The sequence below is a fragment of the Cervus canadensis genome, chromosome 1, assembly GCF_019320065.1.
Source record: "Cervus canadensis isolate Bull #8, Minnesota chromosome 1, ASM1932006v1, whole genome shotgun sequence".
NCBI lineage: Eukaryota > Metazoa > Chordata > Mammalia > Artiodactyla > Cervidae > Cervus > Cervus canadensis.
Genome location: NC_057386.1, coordinates 104,956,762 through 104,972,731, shown reverse-complemented (window position 1 = coordinate 104,972,731; position 15,970 = coordinate 104,956,762). Strand labels below are relative to the sequence as shown.

The 15,970-nt window shown below is 41.8% G+C and overlaps 1 protein-coding gene across 1 annotated transcript in view; it reads left to right on the top strand.

Annotated features, from left to right (window-relative positions):
* The window catches only part of TMEM132C (transmembrane protein 132C), a 452,167-nt gene that overhangs the window by 402,300 nt on the left and 33,897 nt on the right, over window positions 1–15,970 (top strand). Inside the window, exon 5 of the mRNA XM_043489026.1 lies at window positions 12,393–12,536. Within this exon, the coding sequence (XP_043344961.1) occupies window positions 12,393–12,536 (144 nt within the window). The remainder of the gene's footprint in view (window positions 1–12,392; window positions 12,537–15,970) is intronic.

Sequence of the window (15,970 nt, the reverse complement as noted above, 5' to 3'; positions counted from 1 at the left end):
TTTAATTCTAAGAAGCAATGCATGGTTGCAGTGTCTATCTCAGCATTGACAGTGTGTGACAATGAGTCTGTAAACCGTAGACTCTCCTGGTCATTGAATCACTCTAAGCCGCCTTCTTCAGGGAAAACATGAAACTCTTCATCTGCAATCACCTCCACACCCCCAAGTGCTAACGTGTCTGTTCTTCTAGGCAGTGTATTCACATGCTTGCTACATGCTGTCTTATTTTCATTTGATTATATTTTCTATGCCTCTCCCTCCAAAGCCAATAGAGAAAAGAGAGTTTCAGGAGGACATGTTGACTTTTCTCCATCTGCCAGTTGCCTCAACCCAGACATTTCACATTTGTGCTTAATAGCTGCCCTTTTAGTCAACTAGGACTTTGTTCCAAGTCCTGACAGGCCATTCATAAACATGACCTGATTTAATCTTCACAGCAACCTTAATGATTCCCCAGGCTCACAGCTGAGGAAACTGATGCATGGGGAATTTATTTATATATTTTAGCATGGTTAATCAATTTTTTATTTGTCTTTAAATTTCTTTTTAAATTGGAAGATAATTTTTTACAATTTTATGTTGGTTTCTGCTATGCAATAATGTCAATTAGCTAGGTGTGGAGTCGCTTCAGTCATGTCCAACTCTTTGCAACCTGATAGTCTGTATCCCGCGAGGCTCCTCTGTACATGGGGATTCTCTAGGCAAGAATACCGGGGTGGGTTGCCATTTGCTTCTCCAAGGAACTTTCCCAACGCAGGGATCAAACCCGCGTCTCTTATGTCTTCTGCATTGGCAGGCGGGTTCTTCACCACACACGCCACCTGGGAAGCCCCTGGTAGCATATATATGTCAATGCAGCTCTCTCAGTTTATCTCACCCTCTCCTCCCCTGCCCCGCAGTGTCCACAGCTCCATTCTCTACATCTGCATCTCTAGTCCTAATCGCATCTGTATTGCAGATAGGTTCATCAGTACTATTTTTCTGGCTTCCATATATGTGCGTTAATATATGATATTTGTTTTTCTCTTTCTGACTTACTTCACTTGGAGAATTTAAAACACAGCCAAGAAAGAGCAGAGACAGAACCGAGGCAGTTCTGTCCCGTGTGCTAGCTCTTTGGTGTCGCGCAGGAGGAGAGGCCGCATGTCCCAGCCCTGGAGGTCCACATTTAACCCCGGCCAGGCCACCTCGGGGCTGTGTACCCTGGACGTGTCACTCAACCAGCTCGGGGTCTCAGTACCCCCATGCATAAGACCAGGCAAAATAAAACCACGTGCTTCATGGGCTGGTAATAGAGGTGAATGCATTTAGCAGCACCTATTATGTAGGCAGTGCTTCCCAAATGGGGCCTTTTTAAAAATTATTATTATTATTAAATGCTATTAATACTTCTAAATGACTCCCAAACACATAGGCATTGAGAGAGATTGTTTTCTTTTTTATTATTGAAATATAGTTGGTTTACAGTGTTGTGTTAGTTCCTGGGTACAGCAAAGTGATATAATTACACACACACACACACACACACATACACACACGTACATTTTTGGCTTCCCAGGTGGCTCAGTGGTAAAGAATCTGCCTGCCAAGCAGAAGAACGTGGATCTGATCCCTGGGTCGGGAAGATTCCCCTGGAGAAGGAAGTGGCAACCCACCCCAGTATTCTTGACTGGAGAGACCCCATGGGCAGAGGAGCCTGGTGGGCTGCCGTCTGTGGGGTCACAAAGAGCCAGACACGACTTAGAGACTAAACCACCACCACCACATATTCTTTTTCATTTTTTTCCATTATGGTTTATTACAAGATATTGGATACAGTTCCCTGTGCTGTATAGTGAGACCTTGTTATTTATCCATCCTACATATACTCTTTTGCATCTGCTGATCCCAAACTCCCAATCCATCCTTCTCCCACCACCACCTTCCCCCGCTCCAGCTTGGCAAGCGCCAAGCTATTCCCTATGTCTGTGACTCTGCTTCCGTTTCATAGATAGGTTCATTTGGGTCATGTTTTAGATTCCACATATAAGTGATATCATATGATACTTGTCTTTCTCTTTCTGACTGACTTCACTTAGTATGATACTCTCTAGGTCCATCCATGTTGCTGCAAATGCTATTATTTCATCCTTTTTATGGCTCAATAGTATTCCACTGTGTATAGGTACCACATCTTTTTTATCCATTCATCTGTTGATGAACATTTAGGTTGCTTCCATGTCTTGGCTCTTGTGAATAGTGCTACTATGGACATAAGGGTGCATGTACCTTTTCAAATTATAGTTTTGTCTGGATAGGTGCCCAGGAGTGGGATTGCTGGACCCTATGGCAATTCTATTTTCAGTTTTTTGAGGATCTTCCATATTGTTGTCCATAGTGGCTGCACCATCTTAACATCCCCACCAACAGTGTAGGTGAGAGAGTTTGAGAGAGAGTTTGAGAGAGTTTGTTTTCTACCTTCTGGAATATTTTAGATTAAACTTGCCTCATCCTCAGTCTCTCGTGAGATTTGAACCCCCAATGTCAGTATAGAAGGCCAGGCATCCGACCTGAAGATACATTTTATCTTGGTCTCATTTCCGGGATAAGTGAACGGAGGATGGATGGATGGATCGACTTATCTGAGGCCACATGGTCAGCCAAGAAGCAGAACTAGGTCTGAACCCAGCCATGGCCTGTCCATGGGGTTCTCCAGGCAAGAACAGTGGAGTGGATTGCCATTTCCTCCTCCAGGGGATCTTCCTGACCCAGGAGTCAAACCCATATCTTCTGCTTGGGAGGCAGGTTCTTTATCACTGAGACACCTGGGAAGCTGAAAAAGAATATATATATGTGTGTCTGTGTATATACATATAATATATTTTTAATTATATATGTTATATATATATATGTATATTTAAAATTATATATATATAATTAAACCACTTTGCTATACACCAGAAACTAACACAACATTGTAAATTGGTACTAACCCGTCTCCCATACACTTTCCCTTCTCTTTTTAAAGTGGGCTTCCCTGGTAATTCAGACAGTAAAGAGTCCACCTGCAAAGCAGGACACCGGGTTTGATCCCTGGGTCAGGAAGATCCCCTGGAGAAGGGAAGCCTGGTGGGCTCCAGTCCAGGGAGTTGCAAAGAGTCAAACACAACTGAGCAAGTAACGCACCCCGAGATGTAATTCACACAGTATAAAATGCACCAGTTTTTGATGGAACTATTGGGTATTGTTTATTTATTTTCTATATTTAATATTTTTTAATTGTTTTGTTGAGGTGTGGTTGATATACAATATTATGTGTTTCAGATATTCAGGATAGTGATTCACAGCTGTTAGAGGCTGTACTCTGTTTATAGTTATTATAAAATATTGACTATATCCCCTGTTGTACAGTAAATCTTTATAGTTTATTTTATACTTAATACTCTGCACCTCTTACTCCCCTACTCTGACACTGCCCCTCCCTCTTTTCTCTCCCCACTGGTAACCAGCACTTTATATCTGTGTGTCTGCTTCTGTTTTGTTATATTCATTAGTTTGTTTCATTTTTAGATCCCATTTATAAGTGGGAACATAAAATATTTGTCTTTGTCTGACTTAGTTCACTCAGTTTAACAATGTCTAGGTCTATCCATGCTGCTGCAAATGGCAAAATCTCATTCTTTTTATGTCTAATATTCCATTGTGTGTGTGTGTGTGTGTGTGTGTGTGTGACATCTTCTTTATCCATTCATCTGTTGACAAGACACTTAGGTTGCTTCCATATCACAGCATTAGTAAAAATGCTGCTATGAACATTTGGGGCACATGTATCTTTTTGAATGAATACTTTCTTTTCTTTGGATAAATAAATATCCAGGAGTGGAATAAAATGTACCATTTTAAAGTCTTCAGTGGATGGTTCTTAGTATATTTACAAGGTTGTGCAGCCATCACCACTGTACAATTCCAGAACATTCCCATCACCCTAAAATAAAAATTATACTCCTCAAGCAGTCAGTCTGCCTTCCCACCACCCCCCGCCAAGCTCCTGGCAACCATCAGTTCATCAGTTTGCTTTCTATCTCTATGGATTTGCCTATGCAAATAGACATTTGCATAAGATTAGACATTTTATATAAATGGAATAGTACAATAGGTGTCATTTTGTGCATGGCTCCTTTCAGTTAACATGTTTCAAGGTTTATCCACATGGTCCCACATGTCAGCACTTCATCCCTTTTTTGCAACTGAGTAATATTCCACTGGGTAGACATCACACATTTCCATTCTTCTTGTTTCTCTCCTTGAGAAGTCTCTGGGGAAGCTGTAGTGGGCATTTCACATCCCCTCCTGGGATAAGTACCCCATCCCCTGGCTGTTTGGACTTTTCTTGTCTTGGCTGACCACGTGAGATCTTAGTTCCACGACCAGGGATCTGGCCAGTGCTCCTTGCGTTGGAAGCATGGAGTCTTAACCACTGGACTGCCAGGGAAGTCTGTGGACTTAGCTTTTCCATCAGTTCACACACCCTCAACTTTTTCAACCCTCCAGAAGCAATTCTGTCTTCTCAATTTATTTAAAAATTAAAACTCCAATTTGGATAGCAGCCATCCTGACTGGCGTGTAATGGTACCTCATTGTGGTTTTGATTTGCATTTCTCTGATAATGAGTGATGTTGAGCATCTTTTCATGTGTTTGTTAGCCATCTGTATGTCTTCTTTGGAGAAATGTCTGTTTAGTTCTTTGGCCCATTTTTTGATTGGGTCATTTATTTTTCTGGAATTGAGCTTCAAGAGTTGCTTGTATATTTGAGATTAATCCTTTGTCTGTTTGGAACCCTCTTACACTTTGGTGGGAATGCAAACTAGTACAGCCGCTATGGAGAACAGTGTGGAGATTTCTTAAAAAACTGGAAATAGAACGCCATATGACCCAGCAATCCTCACTTCTGGGCATACACACTGAGGAAACCAGATCTGAAAGAGACACGTGCACCCCAATGTTCATCGCAGCACTGTTTATAATAGCCGGACATGGAAGCAACCTAGATGCCCATCAGCAATGAATGGATAAGGAAGCTGTGGTACATATACACCATGGAATATTACTCAGCCGTTAAAAAGAATTCATTTGAATCAGTTCTAATGAGATGGATGAAACTGGAGCCCATTATACAGAGTGAAGTAAGCCAGAAAGATAAAGAACATTACAGCATACTAACACATATATATGGAATTTAGAAAGATGGTAACGACAACCCTATATGCAAAACAGAAAAAGAGACACAGAAGTACAGAACAGACTTTTGAACTCTGTGGGAGAAGGTGAGGGTGGGATGTTGCGAAAGAACAGCATGTATATTATCTATGGTGAAACAGATCACCAGCCCAGGTGGGATGCATGAGACAAGTGCTCGGGCCTGGTGCACTGGGAAGACCCAGAGGAATCGGGTGGAGAGGGAGGTGGGAGGGGGGATCGGGATGGGGAATACGTGTAAATCTATTGCTGATTCATGTCAATGTATGACAAAACCCACTGAAAAAAAAATAAATAAATTTTAAAAAATAAATAAATAAATTACAAGATTTAGCAGCAGGAAAAAAAAAAAACTCCAATTTGTAAAAAGAAAAAAATGCAGAAAGTGGCCAAACCAATTTACATTTATGAAGGCAAATCAAACAAAGTGCGTTTTCTCTGACTCCTCAGGCTTTTTTCAAGTTTGAAATGACAGTGATTTAAAAGTACCTCACTTGATTGATTCTTTTCAGAAACACAGAGCAGTTCTCCAGTTCCTGACAGAAGGGGGCGGAAAGAGGGGGGAAAAAAAGACAATAAAAGCAGAGAACAAACATTTAATAACACAAAAAGTGTCCAAGTAACAGTTCTATCTTAGTCATGTTCTGGAAGGCTGTGAAATGGTGTTGATGAGTGGGATCTGATGTCTGCTGGGGGACAGGAGGTGTCCACCCTCCTACTTTCAAGAGGGAGAACTCCATTCATTGATGCTGAGCATCTCATACCTCAGGGCAGCCTGGAGAAAAGACGGCTCGCAGCCTGGCCTCCAGAGCACCCCTACGTAGAGGATGAAGGCAGACAGCACCTGCTCCTGACTGGCCCTGCATGAAATGAACTCTTCCAGGTCTGGCTGGGGGTTCAGAAAACGCACAGTCTTATGTATTTAAATAGTGTGCTGGGGGACTTCCCTGGTGGTCCAGTGGTTAAGAATCTGCCTGCCAATCAATGCAGGGGACCTGGATTAGACCCCTGTTGGGGAAGATTCCACATGCCACGAGGCAGCTGAGCCTGTGTGCCACAACTGCTGAGCCCACACTCTAGAGTCGGTGCTCGAAAAACAGGAGAAGCCACTGCAATGAGAAACCCGCTCACTGCAACTCGAGAAAGCCCGCACACAGTCATGAAGGTTCAGGGCAGCCAAAAGTCAGTTAATTAATTAATTAAAATAAATAGTGTGTCAGGCATATTGCTGTGAATTGGCCTCAACTCTAAAGGGATTTGAGGGGAGCAGCCAGCCCCATATCTGTAACCTGCAATGTCAGTTTCATACACATACTCGTGCACACACACATATTTTTAACTCGCCAGAAAAGGTTCCCTCCTTCCCAGCATAGCATCTCTCCAAGTCTTTGGGAGGGGACAAAGGATCTTTACAATCAGACTGGGATAATGTGCCCAATCCATGCTTGGGTTCCTCACTGTCCCCTTGCTTCTACATTGTGGGCTGTTATTTTTGGTAATCCCACAGCTATGCCCATAATTAAGAGAAACCAGAAAAATACAATCCAACCTGAAAATTGTTCACTCGCAGGAATCCGAGGATGGTGTGGGAGTTCTTCATTTCCCACCCTTCAAATGCACCAGGCCCACCTTGGAAAGGCGGCCAAGGGTTCTTCTTCAACAACTCAAGCCCATACCCACTAGGTGTTTTTTCTCCTCTCTTCTCTCCCAGAATTCCAGATTCACAACCTAAGGAACCCTGGAGTATAATACCCTCCAGACACACAAATATTGGCTGCCTCTCATAACATCACTCCTCCATGATTTTATGCCAACAGAATCCATCCATCTTCTCCACAGTATCAATGACCCCTTCTCAGGTTATGATACAGGACATATCTTACTTTCTAGGGTTAACTATAGCAAAATACACGACTGGGTGGTTAAACAACAGAACTTTAATTTCTCACAGTTCTCGAGACCAGAAATCCAAGATAAGGGTGTCAGAAGGTCTGGTTTCTCCTGAAGCCTCTGTCGTTGGCTCTCTAGGTCCATCCATGATGCTGCCTAACATCATTTCATTCTTTTTTATAGCTGAGTAACATTCCATTATATATTTGTATAAGGTATAGGTTTTGATGTGTGTATGTGTTGTGAAGTGACAATCACAATCAAGCAGTTAACACATCCATCACCTCACATCGTTACCATGTGTGTGTGCATGCACATTGAGAACATTTTAGATCTACTTTCTCAGCAAATTGCAAGTATTCGATACAAGTTATTAGCTATGGTCAGCACGCTGTACATCTGGTCTCCAGAACGTATCCATCTTATAAACGAACTCCCAGCCCCTGACCAGTCTGCTTTTTTTTTAGATCTCACATATAAGTGAGATCACACAGTGTTTGACTTCTATGTCCGACTTTTTCCATTTAGCAAAACATCGTCCAGTTTCATCCATGTTATCACAAACATCAGTATTTTCTCTTTAAATTTTTTAACTTATTTACTCTATATTATTTTTGGCCTCACTGGGTCTTTGATGCTGAACACGGGCTTTCTCTTGTTGCAGAGCAAGGCTCCAAGTGAGCAGCCTCGGTAGTCTGCAGCACATGTGTTCAGTTTCCCCAAGGCATATGGGATCTTCCCAGACCAGGGATCAAACCTGGGTCCCCTGAATTGGCAGGTGGACTCCCAACCACTGAACCACCAGGGAGGTCCGGATTTTCTTCTTTTTTTTGATGTTGAATAGTATTCCATTGTATACATATATATCACATTTTCTTTGTCCGTTCATCTGTAGACAGACACTCAGGTTGTTTCCATATCTTGACTACTATGAATAATACTGCCATGAACATGGGAGTGTAGATAACTCTTCAAGATGGTGAGTTCTTCTTATTAGGGTATATACTCAGAAGTGAGATTGCTGGGTGACATGATTGTTCCATTTTTAATTTTCTGAAAACCCTCCATGCTATTTCCCGTGGTGGCTGTACCAATTTACACTCCCACCAGCAGTGCACAAGGGTTTTCTTTCTTCCAGATCCTCAGCAGCCAGTCATCTTTTGACTTTTGGATAATATCCACCTGAACAGGTGTGAAGTAATAGCTCTTTGTGGTTTTGATTTACAATGGTTAGTAATGTTGAACATCTTTTCATGTATCTGTTGGCCATTTGGATATCATCTTTGGAGAATTGTCTGTTCAGGTCCTTTGCCCATTTTAATTGGGCCATTTTGTTTGTTTTTTGCTATTGAGTTCTTTGACGGAAGAACGCCCATTTTTTAATTGGGCTATTTTGTTTGTTTTTTTGCTATTGAGTTCTTTGACGGAAGAACACAGATTTGAGCCATGAAGAATATAGCTGGAGGTCTACTATATAGAAATAGCTTACTAATTGATGAAGCCAAACATAGGGAAAGAGAGTCAAGAGATGGAGAGATGTAGGAATTAATTGCAATTTTGTTTTGAGAACCTGGTTTTAGCAATACCTGAAGCTGAAATCTTCCATCAGATACTTGACTTGTACAAGGCAATAAGTCGCCTTTTTGCTTAGACTGAATTGAGTTGGATTTTTGCCACTAGTTAATGAGAAAGTCCTGACAGACCAAATATTGTGGTTGCCTACTTGCGTATGCCTCCCACCGTCCCCACCATCCCATACATCTGTTTGAATGTGGGCTTGTCACTCTGGTTCACTATGTTATAACCCAGTAGCAAGAACATGCTGGGTGCACAGTAAGGGTTCATTAAATGGCTGGTGGATCTTCATGGTTATGTAGGATTTGACAGGTGGAAAGAGATGTGGATGATGTGGTCCAATAGAAGATGTGGTCCAATCCCTTAATTTGTAAAATGAAGAAACCAAGATCCAAACAATAAGAGTATGATGAAGGCTCTATAGAAAATTAAAGCACAGAGTAGAATCTGGGATTCCAGACTCCCCATGCCCACCAAGTAACAAACACTCACCGAAATGGTTGATCAGGAAAGGAGTCTTTTTATTTCTTTTACTTAAAAATTATTTTATATTGAAGTACCTTTGATTTACAATGTTGTGTTGGTTTAAGGTGTACAGCAAAGTAATTCAGTTATACACAAAATGTATCTATTCTTTTTTAAATTCTTTTCCATTCAGTTTACTATAGAGTGTAGAGCAGAGTTCCCTATACTCAACAAAGACAGTAGGTCTTTGTTGATTGTTTTAAATGTAGCAGTGTGTACATGTCCAACCCAACCTCCCAATCTATCTCTTCCTGCATCGTTCCCCTCTGATAACCATAAATTCATTCTCTAAGTCTGTGAGTCTATTTCTGTTTTGTAAATAAGTTCATTTTGTATCATTTTTTTAGATTAGAAAGGAATTTTTAATTCCACAAGGAACTTCATCCCTGTGGCTTAACCAGGTTATCCGAAGATCAATGCTTTCTTCACTCATTTGGCATTTTTGTTATTTTTAACTTTTCATTAAGTGTTGGAGTATATCTTTGTGATAGTTTCAGGTGGACAAAGGGACTCAGCCATACATACACATGTATCCATTCTCCCTCAAACTCCCCTCCCATCCAGGCTGCCACATCACATTGAGCAGAGTTCCCTGTGCTATACAGTAGGTCCTTATTGGTTATCCATTTAAAATATTGGCATGTCTTTTTTTTTTTTTTAAATATTGGCATTTCTGTGACTGTTAATTTGTGCTCCTGAAGTTGATCTTGGTTCGCAAAAAATATCTAATGACCCACCAGTGTTAATCTTGATGTAATTCAGTTTAGGGATAGGAAGTCTTAGGTGAAAGACAGTGTGTGTGTGTGAGAGAGAGAGAGAGAGAAATGGCAGCAACCATTAGCAAGCTAATCACAATTAATCCACTAGGGAGTTTGCTGTTTTAATGAAGCCATTAGCCAAAGACCATTCTCAGAAAGAAAATGTTAAGACTGAACTCTGAGCACATTACCTGTAATGAACCTGAAAATGGACTTGGGGAATTTCTGCGGTATTCTTGGCATCGGTAATAGCCAATGCGCAAGCTGCCCAAATGGCAGCTCCAGCTCCAGGAATCCCGTGGACCCAAGAGAAGACATGGCAGAGGGTCGATGGGCACCAGCATCGAAGAGAGGCTGACGCTCCCCTTTGTAACTGATGGCTCTTTCAGCTGTGCACTTGGTTAATGCAAAAGGTCGCTTCTGTGTCAATTGCTTCCCTGGAGGAAAAACTGAGAAAATCTCTTTCCTTGCATCTCCTGCTTCAAAGTAGAGCAGCAGTTCTGGAGAGGGATTTGGGGAGAAATTGACTCAGAGGTAAAAGGTGCCAATAGCCATCCCAAAGCTACAGACCCCTTTTCATCTTCATTTGACCATAAGGAACAGGATTGCACAAGTGCCAACAGAGAGCGCCTACAGATTTAAGAGAGAAGGCATTGTCTTTATCACTTTGCAAAGGTGTGATGCTGATCATTTTGCATGAAGTCAGTATGAACAAGATAAAGCAAAGTCCCCAGACCTCCAACGGAACAGGCCACAATGGGGCAACAGGAGAAGACTGGTGTGCTACAAAAAGCAATGAAGCCAGTTGCCAAGGTGTAGCAGTGATGATGGGCATTTGGGGTAAAAATTACCTAACTCTTTGATTGCTCTTGTAGTGAATATCTGGGGCTTCCTGGTGGCTCAGGAGTAAAGAACCCGCCTGTCAATGCAAGAGATGCAAGAGATGAGGGTTCGATTCTCAGGTGGAGAAGATCCCCTGGAGGAGGGCATGGCAACCCACTGCAGTATTCTTGCCTGGAGAACCCATGGACAGAGGAACCTGGCAGGCTCTTACATTGGCAGGCAGGTTCTTTACTAGCTGAACCACCACGGAAGCCCAAGATCCTTCATAACTGCAAAGTCCCTTTTACCGTATAAGGCAACAGACATACAGGTTCTGGAGATTGGAACATGAACATCTTGGTGATTCCACCTTCCGTAGTACCTAGTACCTTCCTGCATAAAGTAGTCAGTCAATTTCTGTTGCTTACAACTGAAACCTCACTGACGTGTACCTTTTATTTGGTCTCTGCAACAAAGAAAAAGAATGCACATTTTTTTTTATTGTCATGGTTGAAAACTAGGAGGACAATCACAAACAAACTAAAAGTAAATTGTGAAACACCTAGCACCAGGTTATCTTTCTAAGGTTTAAAAGATTTTTTACTACGATCCTATCGTGTGATTTTGCACCTTGATCTGATCAAACAAAAATTTAACTTCTTTGTGAGAATAGGCTACAAAGAGGACAAGCTTTATTACAATGAGACAACAGTTCATCCAGATGTAACAAGACATGAACAAGTAAACTAAAAATCCCCATGCTGTGCCTTGCAGATTCTGTTTTGAACATTCATTTTTATTTTGTTTTTTAAATTTATTTTTAACTGGAGGACAATTGCTTTACAATGTTGTGTTGGTTTCTGGCATACATCAGCATGAATCAGCCATGCATGCATGCTTAGTCACTTCAGTCATGTCCGACTCTTTGCGACCCTATGGACTGTAGCCCGCCAGGCTCCTCTGTCCACAGGGTTCTCCAGGCAAGAATATTAGAGTGGGTTGCCATGCCCTGCTCCGGGGTATCTTTCTGATCCAGAGATTGAAGCTGTGTCTCCTGCTTTGCAGGTGGATTCTTTACCTACTGAGTCACCTGGGAAGCACCTCTCCCTCCACCCACCTCCCATCCCACCCCTCTAGGTTGTCACAGAGCACCGGTCTGAGCTCCCTGTGTTATATAGCAACTTCCTATTAGCTATCTACTTTATATATGGTAATATATATGTTTCAATGATACTTTCTCAATTCGTACCCCCCCTGCTGCCCCCGCTGTGTCCATAAGACTGTTGAACATTCATTTTTATATCAAGTTTTTAAACCACAAATTTGACTCCTCTAGAAACCTCCAAAACACACAATTTGAACTTGCCACTCATCTTCACATAAACACAGCACGTAGAGTCCTTGACCTTAAGATGATCTTCTGTCTAGCAGGCAGGACACCTATAATCCTTTTGCCCAGGTTCCTAAGGTAACTGTGGCCATGTCTTATCTAAACGAGGAGAGGCACATGCCGTGGAAGGCTTCCCCTAGTCTCCGAGAGAACCAAATAGCTGCCTTGACCCAGGTGTGTCTCGTTCTTCCGGCAGGACACTGAGATCCTGAACACCGCCATCCTCACGGGAAAGACAGTTGCCATGCCCATCAAGGTGGTCACCGTGGAGGAGAACAGCATCGTGACAGATATCTCGGAGTCCGTGGAATGCAAGTCCACAGATGAGGAGGTCATCAAAGTAAGTGATTCCAGGGAGTTTCCTGGCCGGCCAGGGGTTAGGACTCAGCACTTTCATTGCCAGGGCTTGGGTTCAATCCCTGGGTGGGGAACTAAGATCCTGCAAGCCAGGTGGCACAGCCAGAAAAAAAAAATGTGCAAAGTAAGTGATTCCATTAGTCATCTGGATTGAGCTGGTGGAAACGTCATGGGGGTGTCTTGTTCACTAAGAGAGGTTAGCCTGGTGAAATACGAGGTCCAGTGAGTTGGTTTGTGTTCACAACCTTTCTGGGCTTCACTAAACTTTCCCATATCCATCTCTTAATTTGACATCATGCCAGCCTTGTTGTCATCAAGCGTACTGTGGACCATAAGTCAGACCCACATACCTACAGTAACCAAGCAGGTGATTTAAGTGAGTGAAGTGGTAAATCAGACAAGCCCATTTCTGGAAGGGCAGCCATGGTCAACTCCTGCCAATTATAGGGGGCTTCCCTGGTGGCTCAGACGGTAAAGAGTCTGCCTGCAGTGCAGGAGACCTGGGTTCGAGTCCTGGGTTGGGAAGATCCTCTGGACAAGGAAATGGCAACCCACTCCAGTATTCTTGCCTGGAAAATCCTGTGGATGGAGGAGCCTGGCAGGCTACAGTCCATAGAGTCACAAAGAATAATTATGGTCATCTATAAATGTGAGTTCAGGATTGGTACACCTTCAAGAGATGCCACAAATTTCGTAAAAGTCATCTGTTTTTCAATGTTGGCAAAAATGTAACAAAAAAGAAAACTACAATAGGCAAAAAATAAAATATAAAACACACCGCCTCATGTGTCTGAACCATAGGGCAGCCGTTGAAACCGCTGTTCCATGAGGCAGATTATGAACACTGGGTCAAATTCAGTCTACCACCTGCTTTGTAAATAAGTTTTATTGGAACATGATCACTCAAATCTATTTCTTTTTTTAAAAAATTTTTGAATGGAAGATTCTTTAAATTCTATAATATTTTTCAGTTTTCAAAAGTTTCACACACATGATTTCATATAATCCCATAATAATCCTTTTGTCCCCCTACCCCTATGTTACCCCTGCCCCCACTGGTAACCACTAGCTTGTTCTCTGTGTCTGCAAGTCTGCTTATTTTTTATTTACTAATTTGTTGTATTTTTTTAGATTTCACATAGAAGTGATATCATCCAGTATTTGTCTTTCTCTGTCTGCTGTGTTGCACTTAGCATAAGGCCCTCCAAGTCCATCCACATTGACGCAAATGGCAAAATTTCATTCTTTCAAATCTGTCTCTATGTTGTCTATAGCTGCTTTTGAGTAAGTTTCCATGGAGACTATGTGGTCTGCTGGTCTAAGATAGTTACCATTAAAGAATCTTTTTTAATTTTTTAAAGAAAAATAAAAGTTACTATTTTGTCCTTCCAAGAGAAAGTTTTCCTAGAGAATCCCTGCCCTAGAGACTGTCTTTTTAAAAATTTTATTGGGTTACAGTTGATTTGCAATGTTGTGTTAGTCCCAGGTATGCAGCAAAGTGATTTGGTTATACCTATACATATATCTTTTTTTTTTCATATTCTTTTCCCGTATAGATCATTATAAAGTATTGAGTAGAGTTCCCTGTGCTAGATAGCAGGTCTTTTTTAGTTATCTGTTTTATATATAGTATCCCAGTGTTCATTGCCCCACTATTTACAATAGCCAGGACATGGAAGCACAGTCCTAAAAGTCCATCAATCAATGAACGGATAAAGAAGATGTGATGTGAAAAAAAAAAAAAAGAAGATGTGATATGTATAGAATAGGATATTACTCAGCCATAAAAAAAAATGAAATAACGCCATTTGCAGCAACACAGATGGACCTAAAATAGTCATACCGAGTGAAGTAAATCAGACAGAAAAAAAAAATCATATAACATCACTTATATATGGAATCTAAAGAAAGATAGAAATGAACTTATCTACAAAACATAAATAGAGCCACAGATGTAGAAATCAAGCTTATGGTTACTAGGAGGTAAGTGGGGGAGATAAATTGAGACTGTCTTGAGGCAAGGACCGTACTTTTTGATCTTTCCTACCGCAGAGTCAGACACAACTGAGCGACTTCACTTCACTTCACTTCACCAACATTTACCATGATCACGCGCCCGCAGTGCTTGCTCAAAGAATAAGACAGTGAGGGGTTTTTGAAGCCAGAAATTAATCATTTGGTCTTTCTGTGTATTTTTTGAAATCAATAGAAACATATCCAGAAAAAAAAGCGTACATATCCAAGAGAAAGCATCCAGATAATGTTTCCCACCTCCCCACCTCCAAATCAAATCTGACAAGTAGCAATCAGTCTTCTCTCTGGAGTTATAAACAACCTGTTTGCATGGAAAGGGGGGATTGCTGTGGAAAAGCACTTCTCTGCAAACCCCACCCCCAGCATGGACACGTGGCAGCCCAGCGTTGTTGAGATTGTTCGCGCACTGGATGCCACGTTCACGATTGTCGAAAGTGTTACACAAACCTTCCAGTAGGTGGCAGTAAAGCCTCCCAGCGATATGCTATGACCACCATTTTTTGACTGTTGGAGGTACTGTCTCAAAGCAGAGATGCTTTTTTTCTAATTCACTCAACAGTGGTTTATGACCTGATGGTAACCCTGAGCCCACAGTGTTCTACAGAAGACCCAAAAGCCTCTGGGAGGAGAAGAGGAAGTGGTTGAAGTTCTAAACAACACTGACCGGTAGAAATACAGCGTGAGCCACATAAATTATTTAGATGCGCCAGGAGTCACATTCAAAAAAAGTAAAAAGAAACAGGTGGATCTGATTTTTAATGCACGTGTTTAACCCATTATATTTAAAATATTGTCATTTCAACAAGTAGTCCATGTGAAAATTATTAATATGACAGTTCACATTTTGGGGTGCTAAATCTTATCACCGACTCAATGGACATGAGTTTGAGCAAACTCTGGGAGTCAGTGAAGCACAGGGGAGCCTAGCGTGCTGTAGTCCACGGGATCACAAAGAGTCAGACACAAGTTAGCAACGAAACAGCAACGACTTTCAAATTCCGTGTGTGTTGGATACAGAGCTCACCTCCACCGGAGCCCCATTTCAAGGGGCCCAGACTCACGTGTGTCTCCTGGCTACTGTGTTGAAAAGCAAAGTCCCGAGTTCAGAGACAGGATTTGCAACCTTACCACTCTTAATATTTTGTGTCAGCTAATCTTTGTTATGGGGACTGTCCCCTGCATTGCAGGATGTTTAGAAGCCTTTTTGGCTTCTGCCAATAGATGTCCGTAGCACTCTGAGTTGTGACAGACAAACATGTCTCCAGACATTATTAAATGTCCCCTAGTAAGCAAAATCACCCCCACTGAGAACCACTGCCCTGAGGGATGCCCCCTTTGCTTGTGTCTGGATAAGCAATGCTCTTTCCAGTGGCTGAAAAGTAA